The 23,374-nt window shown below is 37.9% G+C and overlaps 1 protein-coding gene across 6 annotated transcripts in view; it reads left to right on the top strand.

The window, feature by feature from the left end:
• The window catches only part of GRIA2 (glutamate ionotropic receptor AMPA type subunit 2), an 86,977-nt gene that overhangs the window by 29,646 nt on the left and 33,957 nt on the right, over positions 1 to 23,374 (top strand). For all 6 annotated transcript variants that reach the window (XM_066317663.1, XM_066317662.1, XM_066317660.1 and 3 more), the window contains exons 3-6: positions 9,333 to 9,572; positions 13,647 to 13,843; positions 17,850 to 17,903; positions 20,185 to 20,346. In XM_066317663.1, the coding sequence (XP_066173760.1) occupies positions 9,333 to 9,572; positions 13,647 to 13,843; positions 17,850 to 17,903; positions 20,185 to 20,346 (653 nt within the window). The remainder of the gene's footprint in view (positions 1 to 9,332; positions 9,573 to 13,646; positions 13,844 to 17,849; positions 17,904 to 20,184; positions 20,347 to 23,374) is intronic.

Here is a 23,374-nt window from a genome sequence, read left to right as displayed (position 1 = left end):
CACTGTCAGAAAGGTATATTTGCATGGTGAGTTCTTAGATCTGAAGGAAATAAATTGATTTAAAGTTTGTGTAATCAAATGGAGACAGAATGGGTTTTATTTGGGGTGGCAGGAGGAGAGAAAGAAGTGAGGGAGGGGAGAGAAGCTTCCTGAAGAATATCTGGAGTTTGGAGACAAGACAAAGTAATATTTCTGATATTTAATAGAGTTCCAAGGTCACTATATTTGGGGTCCAGGAAACATTATATCTCCTTCAGCTGGAGAAAATGGAAATTTGGACAAATACACTAGGATTCTAACAGTGAAGAATTGTGTAAGAATTTTGTGGAATATGAACTTTTTTTTTTTCCTTTCATGAGGAGAATTGCATTTTAATTTTATTCCAGGAAACTTATTTGATTCGCAAAAACATAACATTCGTTTTGACATGATTCTTTCCCGTGGTGTGTGTTTGTAATGATTTCTTTTGCATCATGGTAATTGTCCTAGCAATGAAAATGATATTCAAACGCTTTACAGTGCACAGCCAAACAATATGTAATTGAATGCAACTGTCATTGAAACAGACTGTTTTCCTGACCTGTTGTTTCATTGTGAACATGATGTTTATTTACCACCTTCATTATTGCAGCATTAGCATATAGAGAAGCTGTGCTTATCATCATGTACTTTCCTGACAGATGGCTACTAAGTTCTTGAAGGCTTTTTTGTGCTGCCTAAAATATCCCATACTGGCACAAAGTTTCCTTCCTCAGTGTGAAGTATGATTGACCGGTTGAAATAGATTAATCTGCCTCTCCTCTGGCTTTTGAGCTTGTTTTGTACTGCAGCAAACCAGGTTTTGGGTCTAATTTTACGAAATGATCAAAGCTGCTTTTGCTAATAACAAGGTGTGGAAAGTTCCATTCAGTTGCATAATCTCTGAGCAAACAGTTCAGGTTGTAGCAACAACTGAAGATGGCATTTCTGCCAGGAAAGGCGCAAAAAAAACCCCCAAAAATCCCCCTTTGTATCTGCTCCTCCGTAATTGTCCTCTGCAGACATTCCAGTCTCGGGATTTAAATTTTTCCTTTTCCAGTCTCTGAGGCTGTGAGAATTTCCCTAGTCAGCTCTGTGAAAAACCGAGTCCCCTCCGTTCTGATACAGACCGATGGCTTCCCAACCCACTGTCTGGTGCTGTAAGTCACGTTCTGTGCATTAGTGCAGGGTGTGCAGCTGAGGAGGTTCATTACTGAGCTATTTATGAGCCCCACATCATTCTTTGTGTGTGAGCTCAATATTCAATGATCGCCTTTCCCAATGAGGTCTGGTTTGTTTTGGAGTTTTTTCAGCCATAAGATATGTGTATGAACAATCCGCAAAGAGGAAAATACACACTTTAGGTCAGTATTGGATGGCTGTAATTTGGGGCAGACTTTCTTTAAATGCTTAAAATACGGTAAAACTCCACATTTTTTAGGGCTGGAATTAAAATTTGCAGAGATAAAAGGGAAAGTCTATTCAGTGTAATTCAGTGTTTTGTTTTCCAGAAGTATAGCATATTTTTAGTTCTGATTGCCATTGAGTTTTTTAATTGGCATTGATTGCCTCTCAGCTTTGGTAAAGGGTATCTTGGAATTCTAAAATGCTAGCCTTTATTCGGATTCTGTTCCCTATGCTTTATTGAATACCACTATGAAGCTTTGGTCTGTTGTCTTTCAGTTATTATGCTCTACTTTGAGCCTTGGGGAATTGTTTTCTTCCTAATTTCTGTTAGCGTACCATGGCCTTTAGAAAAAAGTATTTCTGTCTCAGATTGTTCTGCTTAAAACATACTTTTTTGTGGTTCTAAATATCCCTCTGGATGGACTTGGGTGATTCCTTATGCCTTATTCAATCTTCCTGAGGGATAGCTTATATCTAGGAGGTAATTGAAGAATCAGAATGGGTAAAATAGACCTTGCAGACTATATCTATAATATTAACTGAAAAAAAATTAATCTAGGAAAATGTATGCAATATGCTGCCTGCTGTCCTGCAGTTTCTGTAATGGCTTTGGAAGCAATCCATAATGGTTTTTATTTTCATGGTGATTTTCTGATACAGTTTCAATCATATGTGAATGCTTTCTTTTCTCTGTGGTTCCTGCTTATTTTTTTTCCATCCATTGTTCCTTTCCACTGTCTACTTATTCATAACGGTCTTTCAGAAGCTGAAATGATTGTGTAAACTGGGCATTCAGTTTCTACATTTTGTTCCTGGCTACTTCTGACTCATCTATCAACTTTTCAAACCAATGAGTGTTTACTTTGTGTTTTGGTCTCTTGAAGAGGGAGTGCTTGACTCTTTTTTTATACTTATGCTATAGTTTATTTCTCACAGAAGTAAGAGAATGATTATTCCACTGTGTGTGATTAAATAATTGCACTGAATACTTATTTCCATATGCTGATATTAAAACAGTTTTGCTAGTACTAATGATAATCCGAGGTATTACAATAAAATAATATATAAAGCCACATTAATACTGGACAGCATTTGAAATCTAAGTACTGAATGGCAAATACTTTCTCATTTTAAATTTTCATCTTTGGACAGAAACCAAGTTCAAAATTCTCATAAATAAAAATTCAGAAGTATGGCAAGAGTCATGATACCAGTGTTTGGAAATTTACCTGTAACCAGGTACTATTAGACATTTGTTCTAGTAAGTAATTAGCACTTTGTAAATTTTCTTTTTCCAATTTAATTGTCTCTGAATGTAAACAATTATTAGGTTCATTACTTTCACTTTGGAGAATGCTGAAGGAAGAAAATCTTGGCTTAGGAGGACTTAATCAGAGAGAGTTTCTAAGCATATGTATTCAAGTCCAACTGTTTCTGTATGACTTAATGATTCAGTTCTTCAGTAATGCAAACAAACTATCATTCCTTCACTGGAGTCACTTCACTGTGTAAAGCTTAGCATATTTGTAATATGTTTGTATTTGGAATTTGCAAGCAAACTCTTCAGCTGGCACTTCCTGAGCTTTGGTTTAGGATGATATGCATCACAGAAATATGCTCTACACGATGAGAGGCAAAGAGTGTATAGTGCTGTATTTCTTTGTTTCTGAAGAACCAGTTATGACCACAGTGGTAAATATCAAGTTATCCTGCTTACAGAGTTCATTGACAAAACAGAATACTGAAATGGAGAAAGTGGGAAAGAGAGAAAGGTATGGATGCATTGTGGCAAAAAGGAGTTCTAAGAAGAAGCAGATGTGGTTAACAATGGAAGAGTTAATAATGGAGCAAGCAGTTTTGGATGCCCTCTTACAGGGCACCTATTTCTCATTGCAGGCTTAAGCATAATTTTGTTGTTGAACAAATCTGACCCCTAGTTTTTGGAATAAAAGTCTAAGGCATAGTCTAGGTTTGTGCCTGACAATGTTTGTAGAACAAGAAGTCAAGTATAAAATACTTAAACCTTTACTACAACGAAACATTCTGGTAATTGTTCCTTCTCAAGAATATTTACCCTGTTTCTTGGAATTTACAGTTTTTTGCCATTCTAGGAGAATCTCTTTAGAAAAGTGATCACAAAATGAGCTTACTATATTCTTCCCCTTTTGTTGCTAAGTAAGCCATAGGCTATTTCTAGAAAAGACCCAAATTCATATAGGAGAGCTTGAAAGGAATGAATCTTGGCAGTTGGTTTTAATGTCATTAATGGAATAGATCTTTCATATTTCAATGGCTTATGAGTCCTAATCATCATGACTTTTTTTTACTCTAATAATTGTGAACAGCTTCTGATTCACCGTTATAAAACTAATGTCTTCCAGCAATAGCAACATGACTGTAGATGTAGTCTGAGGTGGGAATCCTGCCAAAGACAATTGCAGTTTCTGCATTATCCACTGGGTCACCATTATATTTGGAAAAACTGTCCTTCTTTTCCCTTCTGCTCCTAAAAGACAGGAAAAAACCCCATAAGAATTGCAAGAATTTGTCTTTAGACAAAGTCTAAATGCTTATTTGTATCATATTTTTATTACATAGCATAGGTGCCTGCCCACTTAACTTAGTGGAATTTCACAGAGAAAAGCACAACACTGAAGTTCTTCTGTGTGACATTGTGATACTGATCACTGCTCATGAAAATTTATTTTTACCTGGATTATAATTGATCCTGATTTTTCTAGTTGAGCCAGATGTGAGTTATGTACCATAATTGAAGATGTGTGTTAGAGAGATTTTATTTCACATTAAGGGAGCCCTGGTTGAATTAAATGATACATTGTATCTGTTTGGCAGGTTTCATGATAATTTTTAGAATGTTAAATGTTTTTCTTTTACCATATTATTTGTTGGGATTGTTTATCCACATGTGTGTGTGTAATTCAGCTTATAAACTGCAGCTTTTCTAGGTACTTAGAACTGCAGTGACATGACTTTTCCAGCTGAAGGAAAAGCTTTTTACTTGTCTTCCACTTTGTGCAGAGAAGAGATCAAAATTCCAGTTTTACCAACCTTCCTCAGAAGAAGACACATGTATGTAAGGACTGATGATTTATCAGGTGTAGAGACTGTTAAACAGAGAGTTGTTCACTGTGTTAATCCAAGAGTCCTGTATTTAAGTAAGTTGTGATGAGAGGTGATGTGAGTTTATGCCTTGTCAGGGAGGATGGTCAGTTTGAAAGAATAGCAGTTGTCTTCTGAAGAAAGTAGAGTGGGTGTCACTGGAGAGGTTCAGTGGAGCACAGGCCAGCGGTACTGACAGGTCAGTCCTGTGGGTGGAAGGTGGAATAATACCTTTTACCCTGTCATGGGTTAACCCTACCAGCTGCAAAGCACTCACAGCCACTCACTCTCCCCTCTGTCCCCAGCATACAAAGAAGAAGAAAGGAAGAGCAAAAGTGAGAAAACTCATGGGTCAAGGTAAAGGTCTCCAGTGTCAGGAAGGTGAGGAGAGGATGGGTGGTGATTCTGAAAAGGCATCACCTATGGTTTTCAAATTTCTGCTTGTTAGCTGCTGTAGGGAGCATTATTCCATCTAAAGAATTGCCTAAAATCTCTGACTGGTGATGGAAGAAAAGCAGTTTGACAGGAGAAATGCATCCCAGGTACTGGCAATAGTGATACAAAATGTTTTTATTTTTCAGTGGTCCTTTGGTGAGACTGTTGTTGTCTCTGTCACTTTATGTGCAGTATTAAAATGGTTTAATACAGAAGGTCACAGTAGTGTACAAGTAACAGTCTTTGTAAAGTTCTCATCCAGGAATCCAGAGGTAAACTGATGGTCTATTTTATGTGCATTTTTGAAGGTGAGTTATGAGGCATTAATGCCTTTATTGTAGCAAGTTCAGACAGTATTTGCCTTCACTGCAGATGGGAAACAATCATTCATGACTGTGTGTGGGGGGGTAGTAGGTTGGTTTTGCCTCAGCGAGAGCATAATGATGTGGAATAGAACAGGGAGTTCCAGTAACTTAAACAGTAAAGCTATTCAGAAAATTCACAGCCTTTTTCAGAAATCTTTGTTCAACATGACACAGCTGCCCAGAGACAGAGTTTCGATGGGAACATGCTGCCACACAGGTGTCGGGCTGGAGGCTGGAGCCTGCTCTGACCAGCACTGACCACCAGCAGGGAACACTCCTGTGGGAGGTGTGCCTGGGTAGGGGGACTCCTCTGTGCTCAGTGACAGAGCTCTGGGAGGTGAGTGGGTTGAGGAGTAGCAGGGAGAGCAAGAGAGAGAGAGACTAAAAGCTATCTGCTTTCCTGACACAGGCTGGACAGGCAGACTGGATACATGACACAGAGGACTCCCTTTCCTCTCTCTGCCTGGGTGAACACAGGGACTTAAGGGTAGGGGGCAATGGTGACAGGTTCCTGCCTGGTGCAGCTGCTGTGTCTCCTCTGTGACTGCCCCACCTTCCCTGATGCCCTCCCATAACAGGTATGAGGCTCTGCAAGAGAAACTGAACAACAAGGGCAGTGGTTCATCATGGACAGCATGGAGTTGTTGCTGAGGTTGGCCTACTCTCTGTGTCAAAGCTTCCATAAAGAAAAAAGAACGGTCATTTCCATAGGAAAGTCCCCTCTGAAGGGAACAGAAGGCACCTTATGCCAACCAGCCCTGCCTCCTTGGGGTTTGGGTTTAAGACATAAAGAGAAAGCTTACTGCCCTGAATATTGCCTTTGATTGATTATCCTTGATTGATTTTTTTTCATGTAGGGAATAATGAAGTTGCAACAAGAAGTCTGAGCAAGTCCCTGAAGACTGTCCCAAGTCCCTGAAATCTCTCTAAGAGCAACCAAGAGACTTCAGGGACTTGGGACAACTGGTTGAGGGATCAGGAGCTCAAGAGGCATTTTCCACTATCATTCCAGGTGCAGAGAAGGTGAGGGAAGAAACAGAGGATAAAAAGCAAGCCAACAGATCAATATCTGGCTCTAAGCCTGGTGTCATCAGTTAGAATTTTGATTTTTAGGGTTTGTTTTTTTGGTCATGGGCCAATTGACTTGACATCAGGTCTACTAGGACTGTAGAGGTCCCATTGTCTGGAAATTAGCACAGTGACACTCATCTACGAGTGTTGGAAGGATAACCTGGCCTGTCAGCCAAACCTTGGTGCTGAGGAAGGTCATCTTAAATACTGTCACTAGGCACATGCAGGTCAAACAGGTGATCAGGCCCAGCCAGCATAGATTTGTGAAAGGCAGGTTCTGCTCATGCAGCCTGATCTCCTTCTATGACAAGACAACCTGCTTGGTGGATGAAGGAAAGGCTCTGAATCTTGTCTACCTGGCTTTAGTAAAGAAAGCCTTTGACACCATTTTCCACAGCATTCTTCTGGAGAAACTGACTGCTTATGGCTTGGAGGAGTAAAAAGCTGGCTGGATGGTCAGCCTAGAGAGCACTGATGAATGGAGTTTCATCCAGCTGGCAGCCAGTCATAAGTGGTGTCTCCCAGGACAGTGTTGGGGCCAGTCCTGTTTGACGTATTATCAGCCATCGGGACGAGAGGATCAAGTGCACTCTCAGTCAGTTTGCAGAGGACACCAAGCTGAGTGGTGTGTTGATCTGCTGGAGGGCTGGAAGGCTCCACGGAGGGATCTGGACAGGCTGGATTAATGGGCCAAAGCCAGTTATATGAAGTTCAACAAGGCCAAATGCCAGGTCCTGTCCTTGGATCACAACAATCCCACATAGCTCTACAGGCTAGGGGAAGAGCAGATGGAAAGCTGCCCTGTGGAAAAGGACCTGAGAGTGCTGGTCAACAGCCAGCTGAACATGAGCCAGGCTGTGCCCAGGTGACCAAGAAGGCGAATGGCATCCTGGCCTGGATCAGCAATAGTGTGGCCACCAGGACCAGGGCAGTGACTGTTCCCTGTACTGGGCACTGCTGAGGCCACAGCTCAAATCCTGTGTCCAGTTCTGGGCCCCTCAATACAGGAAGGACACTGAGGTGCTGGAGCATGTCCAGAGAAGGGAAATGGAGCACAAGAAGGGAGGGGTCTGGAGCACAAGTCTTGTGAGGACTGATTGGAGGAGCTGGGGATATTTAGTGTGTAGCAGAGGAAGCTCAGGGGAGACCTTATCATTCTCTACAACTGCCTGGAAGGAAGGTGTAGCAATGTGAAAGTTGGTCTCCTCTCAGATAACAAGCAATAGAAGAGGAAATGGCCTCAAGTTAGGATAGGGGATGTTTAGACTGGATATTAGAAAAAATTTCTTCATGGGAGGGGTTGGCAGGCGTTGGAACAATTATCCCAGGGAAGCTGTTGAGTAACTATCATGGATGTCTTTAAAAGATGTTGAGATGTGACACCTGGGGACATGGTTTAGTGACGGACTTTACAGTGCTGAGTTAATGGTTGGACTCTGATCTTAAGTCTTTTCCACTCAAAACAATTTTATGATTCTGTAATGATTTGTAGTTAGAATGGAAAAGGTTTGACCATCTTGTACTCAAACCCTGTAAAACCTGCAGCATCCTTTTGCAAAGAGGTGTCACTCATCAAGTTTTTTAATCAGTTGTATTTTCTCACCTGAGGCAAAATTCTGACCTAATTAAAGTTAATAGGTGAAAACTTAAAACTGGCAGACTCAGAATTTCACTCATCCTGTTTAGGTGTTTTAAATTGCAGTATAGGAATAATTAGGGCATGAGAGATGAGTGGTAGCATAGATACATAGGCAAAGCCATGAAAAGAAGATAGCAATGAGTAGTAACAGGCATAAAAGGATATTTCTTTTTTAAAAAAGAAACATAATTTTAAAAATAAAGATACAATAAATCTGAAAGATAAAAATATATTATTAGCTCAAATCTAGGAAATTCTAAAAATAAACCAACTTATTTTTGCCCTTATATGAATTATATTCAAGGATTAGTGCACTAAATGGCTGGGCAAAATTAGAATCAATTACACGGTGATTTCTATCTATAAGCGGGTCAGGTGTCTCTAGAAGGATGTGTTTTGTTCAAGGTGACTCTGCAAACCAAAGAATGCATAAGTGATACGTATGAATTAATTAGAGATTAATATTTCCTTGTTGTACCCTGGGTTTAGAATTTAGGCACTAATATACCCTGCAGTCTCAAAGAAAAGAACACCCCAGAAGAACCAACTCTTTCTCACAGGCTGTCCTGGTCAGTCACATTCATCAACAGGCTTGAATTGTCTCCACTGATAAAAACTGAATGATCAGCATGTTATTTACACCTATGAGGTTATTCTTCCTGCAACATGACCGCAAGTGTCATCCAGAAGGTCCAGCTTTTGCTGAGTCCTACAAACCAGGAATTAAAATAATGCTTTGATACAGGAGGCTTTTAAAGCAAACAGACTTCTTACTGCTCTTGATAGATTTGGGTTTAGTTTTGGCTTTGTGTTTCCACAAATGGAAAGTTGTTTAAAGTATTTTGCAAAAAGCTCAGTGAATCTTGACCTCAGAGGCAGTTTATTTTTAACATGACAAAACATTATCCATTTCCATAATGCTATATGTGGTCATAATGTCTCATTTTTTGAACTGCAACTGCCATTGATGTCTGTCATCACTGCTCTTTACAACATAAATTGAATTTAAGAATAAGTTAGTGAGTTTTATCATCTAGGATCGTGCACTATATATATGATACTTTTTTTGTTGTTGTTTTTTCCAGTGTAAGTTTTATATTACTGATTGATAATGGTAACAAACTATCTCCATGGCAGAGTGTTGCTTTTTTTACCTGGTATTTATGCGATCAGACACTTTTCAGACACACATTTCTCATAAATACATGCATTATAGAGTTGTCAATAATTTTTTAAAATAAATTCTTCCACTAATTTTCTGTCTTTTTTCTTTGTAGTCTGCTCCCAGTTTTCAAGAGGAGTCTTTGCTATTTTTGGATTCTATGACAAGAAGTCTGTAAATACCATAACATCATTCTGTGGGACTCTTCATGTCTCCTTCATAACTCCCAGCTTCCCAACAGATGGAACACATCCCTTTGTCATCCAGATGAGACCTGACCTCAAGGGAGCTCTTCTTAGCTTGATTGAATACTATCAGTGGACCAAGTTTGCATATTTGTATGACAGTGACAGAGGTAAGGTTGTGGTACTTTTAACCTGTACCCTGTTTGGCAGGTGTATCTTGTTGAAATCTGGTATTTCTATTAGATAAGTAGATAATGGAAGAAATATTTACCTCCAACAAATGTAAGTGCAATGGAATCAAGTGTTTCTTGAATTTAGAAATGAGCTTTTGGGACAGAAACAAAATTTCTGTTATTATGGTATGCATTAATAGAATTTCAACTATTAAGGAATGCGAGGTTAGTCACATGCTGTAAAACAGTTTCTATGGAAAGTTTTTTCCCTTTTTTCTTAAAGAAACATCCAAGGAGAAAAAACATCTGGGCATGAAGGGTTATCTGCTACTACAGATTCACTCCACATATGCAAAATCCATAGCTGGGCAGGAAGCAAGCAAAAAATCTTGGATGCAGTCAGTCCCTGCTTCTTTGGAGGCTGCTTTTGGTATCAAATTCCTCACCTCTGTTGAGCTTAGATTTTGTTGTTGATGTTGATAAACCCAAACCCATTGCCTAGAATCAATTAACTCCACCATACAGCCTTCTCATGCCCTTTTATGGCTGTAGTAATAATAATATAACAGTTTATGAACTGTTATATTGAACTGAAATTGTGGCATATCAGTTATTTTTCTGAGAAGAAGCAGCTCTAGCCAAAAAAGGTGGGATTTTTGATTGCTTTCTCTGGAATTCCATTATTACCATTCCATTTTCAGGTTGTCCTCACCTAGTAGTCCTTGGCTAACTTTCTTCTCTTCTTACCTGCTCTTGTTCCCTTTAAAGAGGCTATTTTGTAGCTTGCCTGCATGTTCATTGGTCAAATATTAAATATTTGCAGTTAAATATTAAATGCATTTTAAGTTATAAAATGCTAATAGAGTTAAAGCATGGTTATACCACTCCATAATTTGTTGGGCAGTGGGGTGACTTTGAATTCCTTTTATTCTGATGCCATTTTATAATGATGTTCAGAAGCTGAAGGTGTCTCCTCAAGAGAGTTCGCTTTGGTAAGCACTCAAGTTAGAAGAATTAATCCTGGTGTAATGTCAGAAGGTAATGTCACATGGAACAATGAATCCTAAGCTCATTTCTGTGGCAGTTCTTTTTCAAATTCACATTAGAATCAGAAACATTCACTGTCTTTTTAGAAGGGACAGATGTAAAACTACTTTCTTAGCCAGTATTCTGTCAATCATTTAGCAGGGCAGAATGTGACCTGCATGTGATTTATATTCAGGAAGTACTGGAAAACACCTAGTTCTTGTGAGCTGCACTGTCTGGATCTGGCCAGGAATAACAGCATGAGATTGTTTTTTCTAGCCACCTTTTGGTTCTTCCTTTTTTTCTTACCTGTTGGTTTTATTTGTGCAAGGCACCCTAGTGATTACAAGCTCCAAGGCATGAAGCTCCTATCCTTATGAGGAGTTGCTCCTCAGTGCTCCCCACAGATTGTGTGAGGGTCAAGCAGTTTGTAGCCAGCTACATTGACATCAAATCCCAGATGCAGAAGTCCATAGTTCCTTTAAGCACTTTTGCCTGTTGATGTAGAGACAGTAATGTATATTTAAGGAATTATATAGAATTGAAGATGTTTCCACCTTCAGGAGTGTGATAAAAAAGGCAAAGAGATTTATTCTGCATGGAATCTATGAAGGCTAGTAAGAATTAGTTTAATGACTTATTCCTAAAGAATTATTTATTGCTAGTGTTAGAGCACCTCTGTGGTTAGGGAGTGACTGGCTCAAGGGCAATTTCCTGTCATTCCTGTCCATAAGGAGTGAGGCCATTCAGTCTATGTGTGCCCAAACTATTACTGTCACAGTACACTGGATGTGTTCATGTAATGTGGAGTAGTGTCCTTTACTTCCTTATTTCCTGTCTGCCATTACCAACAGTGAGTTTTAGAAAAAGTAGTTGCATTATTGTAAGATTCTGTCTGTAAAAGAATTGCTAAGTTATTCAGCCTCTCTTCTGTCTTCCTTTTTAAAGCTCACTGCTTTTAAAGTTTTTCTCATGACAACCAAAAGAGGTTCAGGACATGGGTTTCCCAAGCAGAAGTGCTCCTGCAGCTTGAAAAATAGCAACTGAAGTTGCTGGAGTTTTCTCCTCTGCAGAGTCTTCCACTTTTGGTACTACTCTCCAGAAAAATTCACTTTCACAGAAGTATTGCTGCAAATGCTTTCTGTTTGGTTGGTTTGGTTTTGTGGGTTTTTTGTGATTTTGTGACATTTTATTGCTATCAGAATAAACTAAGCTCTATGGGGATAACAAATCTGCCACCCAAAAAAAGAAAAAGAAAAAAAAAGGGCAAGCAATCCAGGCAGCCATTTGGTATCTCTGCAGAGAGTACCTCAGGAAAAGGGAAACCCTAGGAAAACTTGAAGATCAGAGGAGTGAAATATAGGCGCCCTTTGCAATGGGTAGTATTAGCATTAATTGTCCTTGTTAATTTGTGCCTAGTTTAGATTGTTTAACTTAGAGGAAATTTAGACAGCTTGGAGGTCCTGAAATCTGCTAAATGAGATTTGAAACAATTATTCAGAATGAATATGTTTCAGTTTGGCAGGTCTGTCTTTTTTGTAAAATTTTAATTCATCATTTCAAGCAACATTTTGAGGTTTAATCATATGTTAATGGTTTTTTAGTGTTTTAAGATGCTCCCTGCATCTCTCAGTTTGCTTACATTACTAATGTTTCCCTTTTAACACAAGTACTCCGGATTAATCTTTAGCATTTGAAATAGCTTAAATGTACTGGTGGACTGTAGTTCTCTGTGATTTTAAAATAAATATTCATTTTATGACATGCAAAACTTAATATCAGTCTTTCTTAAAGAGACTTGAAAAACCAGAATTAAATAAGATAATAATTCAATTTATGCTTTTGGAAGCCTGCCATTTTCTACCTCTGCTGATGACCAGTCTTGTGAAATGCTGTATGTCATTACCATTTTCACTGATGAAGCTGAATTGCCAAACATTGACCAATCTTAATTTAATGTTATACCTACAGACTGTGAGACAAATTAATTCTTAGTGTTCTCCTTCTATATTTATGGGCATTACCACTGTTATTTCTCATGAGAGTTATACCTGAAGGTCCCGTTACATACCATATCAGAATTTGTCGCAAAGAAAGGACTCCTGATGTTTGTGGTTTCAGGAGAGAAGTGTCTGGTATCCTTAAAACTGCTCTCTAGAATCATGTAGAATTCTCTGGCAGGAATTGAAACATGGTAAGTCTCATCCTTGGACTGCTGGAAATCATTAAAATAGTACTTTTTGTACAGCAGGAAATAATTTCCAGCAGTAATTTTCATGTTTCTCTACTACATTAGTTCATGCCTAAAAAAGTAAAATCTGTCAAGTCTTCACTGGTTTTACAGTATATTATAGGTAGTTGCATCTATACAAACATTATAGCTTCCTATCAGAAACTTACCAAAAGTACAAGATGAAAGCAAACTTTTTTACACTGCTTGTAGATGTTAGCATTAAGCCTGCTTATCTATATGGAAAAATATATCTCAGCACATCCTTCATAATCAGGGACATGAGTGTAGGCAACAGAAATAATAATAATAATAAAAATAAATCCATTACCATCACTGCAGAACATGGGAATTCTGCCATAGACTTCAGTGAGGTCTGGGTTTAAATACAGTACTGCTCAAGTGCTGGGAACAAAAGCTATTCAATAGCTTTTGTTTGAGCAGCTGATCCTTTAATAAGGCTGATCCTTTTGCTGTAATTGGATCACTCCCCTCGTAGATCTCTTTCCCACTATGTAGAATTCCAGCAGTGGATCAATGTCAAAATCCAGTTCTAAAGAGGGTTAAGCCAAACCCAAAGGTTGTACTTCCGAGTCTTTACCTTGATGCCTTGCAGTGATGCAAATGGAAATTTCATGCAATAATAATTGATTGGGACCACATATATCTTATTTTCTGACTTCTACCTACTTTTGACAGGTCAAACAAGTGACAGGAGATCTCAAATAAGTGATCTCACAAATCACATTGTAGAAGCTTGTTAATTCCTGGTGCTTTGTCAGTCATATCTTCTGTTTTCTCCTGTGCTTCACTAGGCTTATCAACATTGCAAGCTGTGCTGGATTCTGCTGCTGAAAAGAAGTGGCAAGTGACTGCTATCAATGTAGGAAATATTAACAATGAGAGAAAAGATGAAACTTACCGTTCACTGTTTCAAGATCTAGAGGTAAAAAAGGAAAGGCGAGTGATTTTGGACTGTGAACGCGATAAAGTCAACGACATTGTTGATCAGGTTTGCTACTCTCCTTTCTTCAGTGAAGGCAGTTAGCAGTATTCTATAAGTAAATGTAATGATTTCATTTGTTTTGATGGTATGTTTGTGATTATTATGGACCATTTGACAGTGATTAGTTTGTATGGAGGACCACATACATGCTAGGCAGGAAGTGAACATGCAAATCCCATAATCCCTCCCTTTGCTCAAAGGCAAGATAATTCTATCTGGATGATCCTGTATAGATTTATATCCCAGTTATTTAAAATAAAAATAGTAACTTACAAAATACCTTGTTCAGACTATTTCACAACCTAAGTAGTATACTGTATTATACACGGTTGATACACTATTGTATCTGGTCCACTATAGGTAGCTGTGTATAAGGATTAGCTCTTTTTACACCTAGAATGTATTTTCTCCCTCTAATGCATTTTCCGAGAACCTTTTATGTCTTGGGAAGACTGTATCACAGCTTCTCTTTCTCATTTAATGCCCTTTGAAATTCATGTTTTGAAGCTCTTTGTCATTTTTACTTTCCTTGCTTGGCTCTTCATTTTGTGTCACTCTTAAAGTGTGTTAACCAAAATTGGATGCTGTTTTTCATAACTTTAAAAAGAGCTGTGAAAAGAGCTTTAAAAAGAAGAGCAAAATCCGTCTTCTCTCCACCCATGCAAATTATTTGCCAAATTGATTTTTAAAAAATTTTTCTTTTTACAAACATTATCACAGTGCTCTGGTTCAAATTACTGCATTGCTTTGAAATCCACCACTTCAGTCCTAGTGTCTAGGTAGGTCTTACTGGCTCTGTACCTCACCACTTTTCATGCATGCAGAGCACAATGGAAAATTGTAACGATAGTTCCCTGTTGGCTTGAGCTTCATCATGTGAGACTGTGCAGCATCAGTAGGGATGGATCATCAGAGTATGAATGTGTTTGTTTGAAGGTTTTTTGAAGGGCTTGTTATTTTGGTCTTTGTTTTGAAGGTCGCTGTGTTTTGAAGAGGCTCAGACAATGAGCAGTGTCCTTAATGGAGTACATTCTATTTGTATGTTTTATTTAGAGTTCATATCCACAAACTGTTTTTCTAATTTTCAAGATAAATTTGAATTTGATCTTGTTCTCAAGAACATTTGATCTCTGAGAGTGTGATCTCTCTATCATCTCCAGTTTTTCTGATTTATCAAAGTGAAGAAATTTACAGTGTGCAGCAATGTTTGACATAAGGAGTCCTTATAGGTCCTTTTCAGTTGGTTCTGTGTGGCTTTTCAAATGGTTTTTTACATACCTTACAGTGACTTTTTTACTGTCCATCTCTCTTGTGATTTTCTAATGATGTCCTACGGAGCAATCACCTTTTTAGACTAAAGATATGTCACATCTGCTGTTTCCTGATTATCAGGCCAGAGAAAAGAAAGACATTGCTTTGGCATATTTCAATCTTGACAAGACTATTTTTAGCCTTTATCTTACTATCCTATACACTCTTTTTAAAATAAGTATGTAATATTCATTATAATCTCTGATATGAAACTTTGGCTGATTGTAATTTTCTTCAATTTCACCTTTTAGCCACTTTTTATAGACAGGAACCCTCTCTACCCTTCAGTTACCACTTATTTTTACAGTCCTTGTTTCATAATCGACCTATTTTCGTCTTTGTCTGCTTCTTATTTTGATTGCAGTTCTGGGATATTTTTCTTGCCCTAATTGCACTTTGATAGATTCCACCTTTTTTAGATACTTAGAGTTTCTCAGCTTATCCCCACAGACTTGTGCTACTCCTTAAGCATACAGATGGCTAAGCTTTTGTTTCTGCTGTTTTGATTTGTAAGTCACTGAAGAATTCTAGATAACCGAATCAGCCTCACAGGTCAGTTAATATAACTCTAGTTTATTGTTCTCCTTTAAATAGTTTGCTGCTATGCCCTGGAATATGTTCGCTTAAGCTGTTCTCAGCTGTCCCATATGGGTTTAGTTCTGGAATTCTCTTCACAAGACAGCCTAGTTGTTTCTGGACTTCGGGCTCTTTTTTAAGCCCTTACATTAGCCTTATCCTTACACTCAGTAACTTCTCTTCCTTACATTTAAAGGTACACCTACTTTCAATTTCTCAAAAAGCCTACAAGGAAGTCTAAATCACTGATTCTATATTAATTTTCTCCATCTCTCAAAATGAAATGCTGAGCAATGGATTTCTTGGCCTGTGAGCATCCTTTGAATGTGTTCTTCTGATACTCTTTTCTAATAGCAGCATACTTTAGGTCTTGTTTTGCCCTCAGAAATTTCCTCTATTTCATGAGGATGCCTGAAGTCGGCACATCATATCAGTATCCCATTTTCTGTGTATTTTTACTGCAAGAAATGCAACAGGCTTTCTGTTAACCAGATTTTCCTTTAATACCAAAGTGCTATTTGCATGCTCGATACATAAAGGAGCAACTTCTTCACTTTTTTCCTTGCTTTCTGTTGTTGAACAAATCTTTCATTTTAGTACTTTGATTTAGCCTGCAAATATTTTAAGCTGAGGTGACAGCCTCAGGTTCACTCAGTTATGCTTTGTAGCCCTCGAATCTTTGTATAGCCACAACATGTATTTGCAAAGTTTCTTCGTCATTCTTGGGTTTTGTCTTTCATTAAAGTTTCTCTTCCAGATTTCAATGATTCATGTAAGTTGAAAAATATTTCAGTTCTCCAGCTCTCCTTAGACTAGTTTATATTCCATTTCACTGATCTGGCAGGTCTGTGTTACCATGCTCTTTATTATATAGCTTCTATCTCTTCTCAGGTAAGTTCCTTTGCAGAATCTCATTTCACCCTGATAACACCCTTTGGGCAACTCTGTAATTACTGCCACTATTTGTCTGTCCCCTCTAGAGAAGATCCTCTAAACTGCTGAATAGGTTTTTTGTGCACAGCTCCTTCATCATGGCTCTTGGTGCTACCACTGAATTTTCTCAATTTTCACTGGCAGCATCCATGGACAAATGGCAAACTTTAGCAAGCTGGGTTAATAAAAGACTACCCAGTGGCAACTGGAGCAGACCTGGTCCAAGCATGGGTCTGAGCATGGGTCCAAAGGCTTGCAGCCTAAGATGGTTGTCTTCTCAGATACCAATGATGAAGAAATGGTTCATACAGAAGAACTAATGTATTTGGTCTAACTGAAATTTCCATGGCCTATGTAATGTGATCCCTCTCCGTCTCAAACTCTAGTAATGTAAACTCAGTGTTAAAACTGCTTCCAATTCTATTTCTGTAACTTCATTAAACCAGGTATGTGGAATGTTGTTCACTAGTACCCTGAGAAAAGTTTCAGGATACCTAGTCTGAATATTTTAGTTATATGTTAAATGGGGAAATGAATGGATCGTCCTCTCTTAATTTAAGTTCGTTGTTCTCATTGTTCAAAAGATGGAATAAATCTCGAGACTTCTCTTATATTGCACATCCTTCCTCTGGAGAAGTGCTTAGCTTCAAAATGCAAACTTCTCCATGCAGACATAGTCTTAATTAGGTTTATCTGGGAGAAGAATCCATGCTACAGGTCTGCCAGCAGGGACTGTTGAGAAACCACCAGCTGGCTTTGAGGGAGATTATGAAGACTTAGGGCAATAAACAATTTGAACTTTACAAGGCTTCCTCATAATTCATCAATGTCAGTGGGCAGAATCTAGCAGGAGTCTGTGAGGCACAGTGTTTCTAATGCTTGATGCCAGCTCTCTCCTGGCTGGGTTGTGCCTTTAATACACAGCATAGTAATTAATTAGCATTCAACCCCTATATCTGGAGGGAATCTCCCTCTTGGGACTTGGACTTCAGTGTGGCTAATTTCTGCCAGCAGAGTACGTTCAGTGGTGCATTAGGTAAAATGAAGGATAAAGCATCACACAAATTCAGTATTGTGTACCATAAAGCTCTTAACTAGCTTTCACATCATATTGCATTTTGTACCTTTCAAGTCTTTGTCTGTGTACCAGGTGAACATTCTCTGTTATGAAAGTATTTCTTCTTTTTTACAGGTTATCACAATTGGTAAACATGTTAAAGGATACCACTATATCATTGCAAATCTGGTAAGCATTCTTAGTATTTAAAATACCTGTATTGCTCATTTGACTGCTTATGGAAGCACATCAACTAGTATTTTGTTTTAAATATATTTTAGAAAACAGAAAAAAAAGCTAGATGTCTTTATTCTTGCTAAATGAATGCGTGTGTTGAGATTATATTTGCTTATTGGCTGAGTTTTTTTCAGGGTTTAAATGCATCTTTTCATATTTCCATTAATGGGAATGAAGGTTGCTCAGCACCTACAAGAACTTCTCTTTTTCTATATACTTTAGAAAAAGAGAGTATGTAAAATAGAAAAATAACTTTCTGCATCATAGGATGATACATTCATTCAGTAAGGTTATGATTTCTGTCTCACAACTTTTAAACTACTTAAGAATCACGGTTCTCATTTTTCATTCTGCTATACTAGTGAGCCTCGGATTTCTGCATTTCATCCCTCAGATTTGCTGGATAATCAATTTGAATTCATGTTTTCTTGAACATAGAACAGTATAGTTAATAGTGTTCCTGCAGGGAAAGCTCAGAAAACTCACTCAGTTCTGTTAAGGTAATTTTTTTGAAATTGTGTCTAAAGGTGAAGGACCATTTTACTGATATTAAAGTCCATAAACACTTATTTACTGAAGCTAGGGGAACTAATCCAGTTTTTTTTTGTAATAGACAAAGCAAATTCTGCCTGCTCAAACCTCAGTTACCTTGTTCAAGAAAAGGGTTTGGGGGGTTGTATAGTCGAGTCATTTTTTTCATCATTTATTCTTGAACTGTGATAGCATTTGATATAAATTCAAGCAGGGCCCAGAGTGCCCCAATTGGCACTGTCTTCCACAGTCCTTTGAGGAGCCTGAGGAGACAGAAGGACCATGGTGTGTCTCGGGCACCTGAGGCATAACCCCTGTCTCCTCCCAGCCTTTGATGAGAACACTTCTCCCTCCAGGCAGGCAGTGCTCTAAAGAGTCATGTGGGTGCCACAGTGTGAAGAAACCTGGTGCTTTAAAGGCCTTTTAAAAAGCTGAACACTGGGGTTTCACTCTTATGTCTTAATAACTAGTTTTTGGATAAAGAAGTTGAGGTGCTGATATTCATAAAGCAGGCATAAAAGTGTTATGAAATGTGAAAAATCATCCTTTAGACATCTGTGGTTTGCATTGCAAATGTTGGATAAACAGCATTTTGAGTCTTAAGGGAAATCTTAGAAAATGTGCCCAGTGGATTTCATTATGTTAACTGGTTGCTATTTTAGCCGTTGCTCTAAATCTGTAACAGTAAGTCCATAAGATCTAAAAACTACTGAATCTTGTGTTTTAAAGGTGTTTAATATTATGTATAAAGTGTTTATGGTAGTGATTTTAAAAAATTGTTTTTCTCTATCAGAAAGAAAACTTACCTAGCATTTGAATCATATCTCATCTTCACTGAATCCACCTGCTTTCTTCTTTATGGACTGTAGTAATATTCTCCCCCAGTCTGATCAGTCATTCAATAAATTGATCTATTTTGAGAATAAAAAGATGCTGATAGATGGAGAAGAGGTTTGAATATACAATGAATGTTCCTGTTCGACTGTCAAGTTACATGATCTGTGCAGAAGAGTCTGTATTAGCAGGCAACAGCACATGAGGATCATTAATACACAATAATTAAAAAGCATCCAGTGTAGCAGTTGTAGCAACTTATGATAATGTGGTTTGAAGTTGCTGCTACTTTTTATATTCCCTTACAACGTTCATTTATAATGGAGTGTCTGACATCATTATTTCATGTAAATGCATTTGTATGGTTATTTGGGTGACGTTAAATCACCAAACACAGAAAACAGAACACAACAACTGTTTTAAAGAATGAGAAGTAGTTCTCTATGTCAGAGAGAGATGGTAAGTCCTTTCACATGCTTTAGAGCTCCTAAAAAAGAGGATACAGCTGTGGCTGTAAGTATTCCTCCCTAAAACTTTCTTGCCTGTTACTCATGTCCAGTGTTTCCTTTCTCATTTAAGTGGTCCCCTGAAATTAACAGGATGTTTAGGAAGTTAAGATGGCAAGGACAGTTCTAGTCAGCCCTTGCTCTCTGTAAAAGTGTTTGTCTAGTGGGCAGCAAGAAGCATTGCTGGCTGATGGAGCTGATGACTTAATCCTGGCAGCCCAGGATTTAAGTTGGATCCAGTTTGAGAAAAATGTTGGCTTACTCTTCTGCACTAGAGGTCATATGGTAGCTCTTTCTTTTCGTACACTATTGAGAGAACTGCCAAAACTATTAAAATAACAGACAATTTTTTCTGTGCTCAGGGATTTACTGATGGAGATTTGTCAAAAATTCAGTTTGGAGGAGCTAATGTCTCAGGATTTCAGATAGTTGACTATGATGATCCTCTGGTGTCAAAATTTATACAACGTTGGTCAACACTGGAGGAGAAGGAATATCCTGGTGCACACACTAGTACTATCAAGGTATGTCTTATGTTTGTTTTAACTGCACTAGAAGTACAGGAAGTGAAGGGTTTGGAATAGAAACACAAGAGACAGAGAAAGCTCTTGAAAATCAACAGTGCCAACAAAATTTTACATTTCTCTGGGGTACTTTTAACATTCTCTGTCATAGGACTGATTGAGCGAAGATGCTACACTCTTAAAAATGTTCAAGACAATTTTATCTTGTGTCACTGTAAATCTGTGCCTGACAGCTTGTTAGGTAATTGCTTTAGCTATGATGATAGATTAACTATATCTATTGACTATTTTTGATTTTTCTCTTTCTCTGTTTTGAAATGCTTCTCTTTCTCTGTATTTTGAAATGTTTAAGGACAAGTATTAATCATGCTTCTGGGGACCACAGCACTTTTTTTATGTAACATAATGTCCCAAAGAAATGGTTTGACAGTTCCCTTGAGAGAGATGCTTAAGTCCTACAAAGACTTACAAAATTAAATGCTATACAGCATTGACATACAGAATTGTAGTTTGATTTCAGGCTTGCTAATGATGTGACACCAGGCAAGTGGTTTAGCATTTTTACCTCAGTTTTACTTCTGGATAAGTCCAGGATAATAGTACCTTCTAACTTTCTCCAACCATCATGAGGATCAATTAGTAGCTGCAAGATATTAAAGAGAATAATTCAATTTTAATGCTAGATAACTTTTGTTTTAATTAATATAACCAGAAATTTTAATAGGAGCATGTTCTTAAATAGCTCTAAAAGACAAAAAAAAAAAAAAAGAAATGTTGCAAATGCTCTAGATACAACTTTTTTTGTGCTATGGTTTCAATATGAGGCATGTTCTTAATTTATAATTAAATGAATAGAAAGTTTCAGCATGGAAAGAAAAACCATTCTTTTAAATGCCTGGTAGAAACATCCTTTAAAACACACAACCTTAATTTTAATTTAAAAAAAATATTAAAGATTCCTTTTTTATGAGGCCAAGTTTGGTGGTAACTTGGTTAAAGTAATTTTTTTCTGTGGTTATTTTTGTTGTTTAAAATCTTTATGATGGAAGTAGTGGATTTCTTACTTGATGTTTGACAACATAAACTGGAGTCTGTGTCAGGTCTTTGGGTACATTTATATTACAGATGCGTAGGATACATAATCTGTATTGCTCTCATTTGGGAAAAACAGGAATGGATGTGGGGAATTAATAGAATCCTTTTGTCTCTCTGATTATTGAGTGCCCAAATCTGCCTACATATTCATGTTGCAGGATCACAGTCTGGAAGTGATAGGGAAATACATGAAACACATGACTATAGTGAAGAACTCAAACCAAGATGCAGTGTTTAGCAATGATGAAAAAATAAATGGGTGAGACACAGTAATAGGGTCTCTGGCTTTACTTACACTGGGGGAAATTGCCTGTGTGTTGGATAACATGAAGTGGTTGTAATGTTGTATTAAAGCACTAAAATCTCTAATTCTGCCTCAGGTATTCCCTTTATTTCTTCCATTTCTTCAAGTCTAGTAGAAATTGAACTAGTTGAAGGAGAGTATTTGAACTATCTTCTGCTTTTGAGGTTTATTTTGTTGTGGATAGGAGAAGTAAAGTAATTGAAACAGTTATTTTCATGAATTTCTTTAATTTAGAACACATTTTAAGTTAAAAGGCCGACCTCTCTTTCTTCTCATCTTGTTTGCTCAAGATATATATTGGACTGCACTGATACTCACACAAGAAATTGAGACCTATGTTATATTATCAGATAATTTATAAATGCTACAGGTATTGATGGTGAGGAAAGCATGGATGTTTATTGCACCAAACGTATTTGGTGGCACTGATTGTATCAGTTACTGTATTTCTTTGTGTAGCTTTCTATCTCTTGCCCTTGTACACTTTTTACTTGTCATTTTTGCTTGTCATTACATGTAGAGTTAGAGATATGTCACATTTCATTCCCATCCTTGAGGGAGCTAGAGGCAGGGCAGAATCATAGAAACCATAGAAACAGGGCAAGAACAGTCTTTGAGCGGTCAGTCACCCAGTCTGTCCTCCTCGCCTGAAGACAGAATCAGATCAACCTGTGCAATTCCTGTGAGTAGTGATTCCACAACTTCTCCAAGCTTCTATTTCAGCACTCAGATGATCTTGGTTTTGGCTTTTGTCTAATCTTATTCAGCCTTTCTATCACCTAATCCATTACTCCTTAATATGTTTCTAATGGCTGTGAGGGGGTTCTGCTTTTTCGTTGTCTGTCTGTATTTGAAAATGTCTGGCACCCTTCCTGCCTTGCTTTCCTCTCTGCAAAACCAAATTATTCCTTTTCCTTTGAATTTTCTGCTCTCAGATCCTGTTTGTCATTTTTCTCTGGAACCTTTTTATTTGGTACCTCTTTGAAATGCCAGACTTGCTACCGCAACACATCTGAGTGCTATGCTGAGAGAATGGAAATAATGGCTTCATGTGTCTCAGACAGTACTCATTTCAGGGGCTTCTTTTGTATGAGTTTCTTTTCTCTTTTTTTTTTCCTCTCCTCACCACCATGACACTAGTGAGATATATTTCTTATGGGATACATATTAACAGCCAAATCTTTTTCTGCATTACTTTCTTGTGCTGCTGCTGATTTAGATGGGCTCATACCATATCTGTCCACTTAATCATTACTTTTAAATACAGGATTTTTTCATCGACTCATGCTGAATTGCATTCCTTACCTGTCTTTTGTGAGCATTTCATTCCTTCTTATATTGTTATTCTAGCTGTGTTACCCTTTGCTTCTTGGAATACTGTATAAACATCTAAGTTAGTGAAAAGGTTAATGCACCGGTCTCCTACTTGTCCCTTAAGTGATCTTAAAAGTAGCTTTTCTCCCCTTTTGATTTTGAGGTAGTTGTCCAAATTGCCAGTGCTGATAAACAAACTTTTGCTCCCAGTCCTGTGGAATCTAGAAAACTCTCACAGCAGATTCTGTATGAAACAGATAGGAAGGGTGACAAAACACTGCCTCATCAGTATAGAAGTGAGAGGTGGTTATATGC

Source organism: Sylvia atricapilla, chromosome 4 (assembly GCF_009819655.1).
Source record: "Sylvia atricapilla isolate bSylAtr1 chromosome 4, bSylAtr1.pri, whole genome shotgun sequence".
In the NCBI taxonomy this organism is placed as follows: Eukaryota; Metazoa; Chordata; class Aves; order Passeriformes; family Sylviidae; genus Sylvia; species Sylvia atricapilla.
This window is presented reverse-complemented; position numbering and strand designations above follow the sequence as displayed.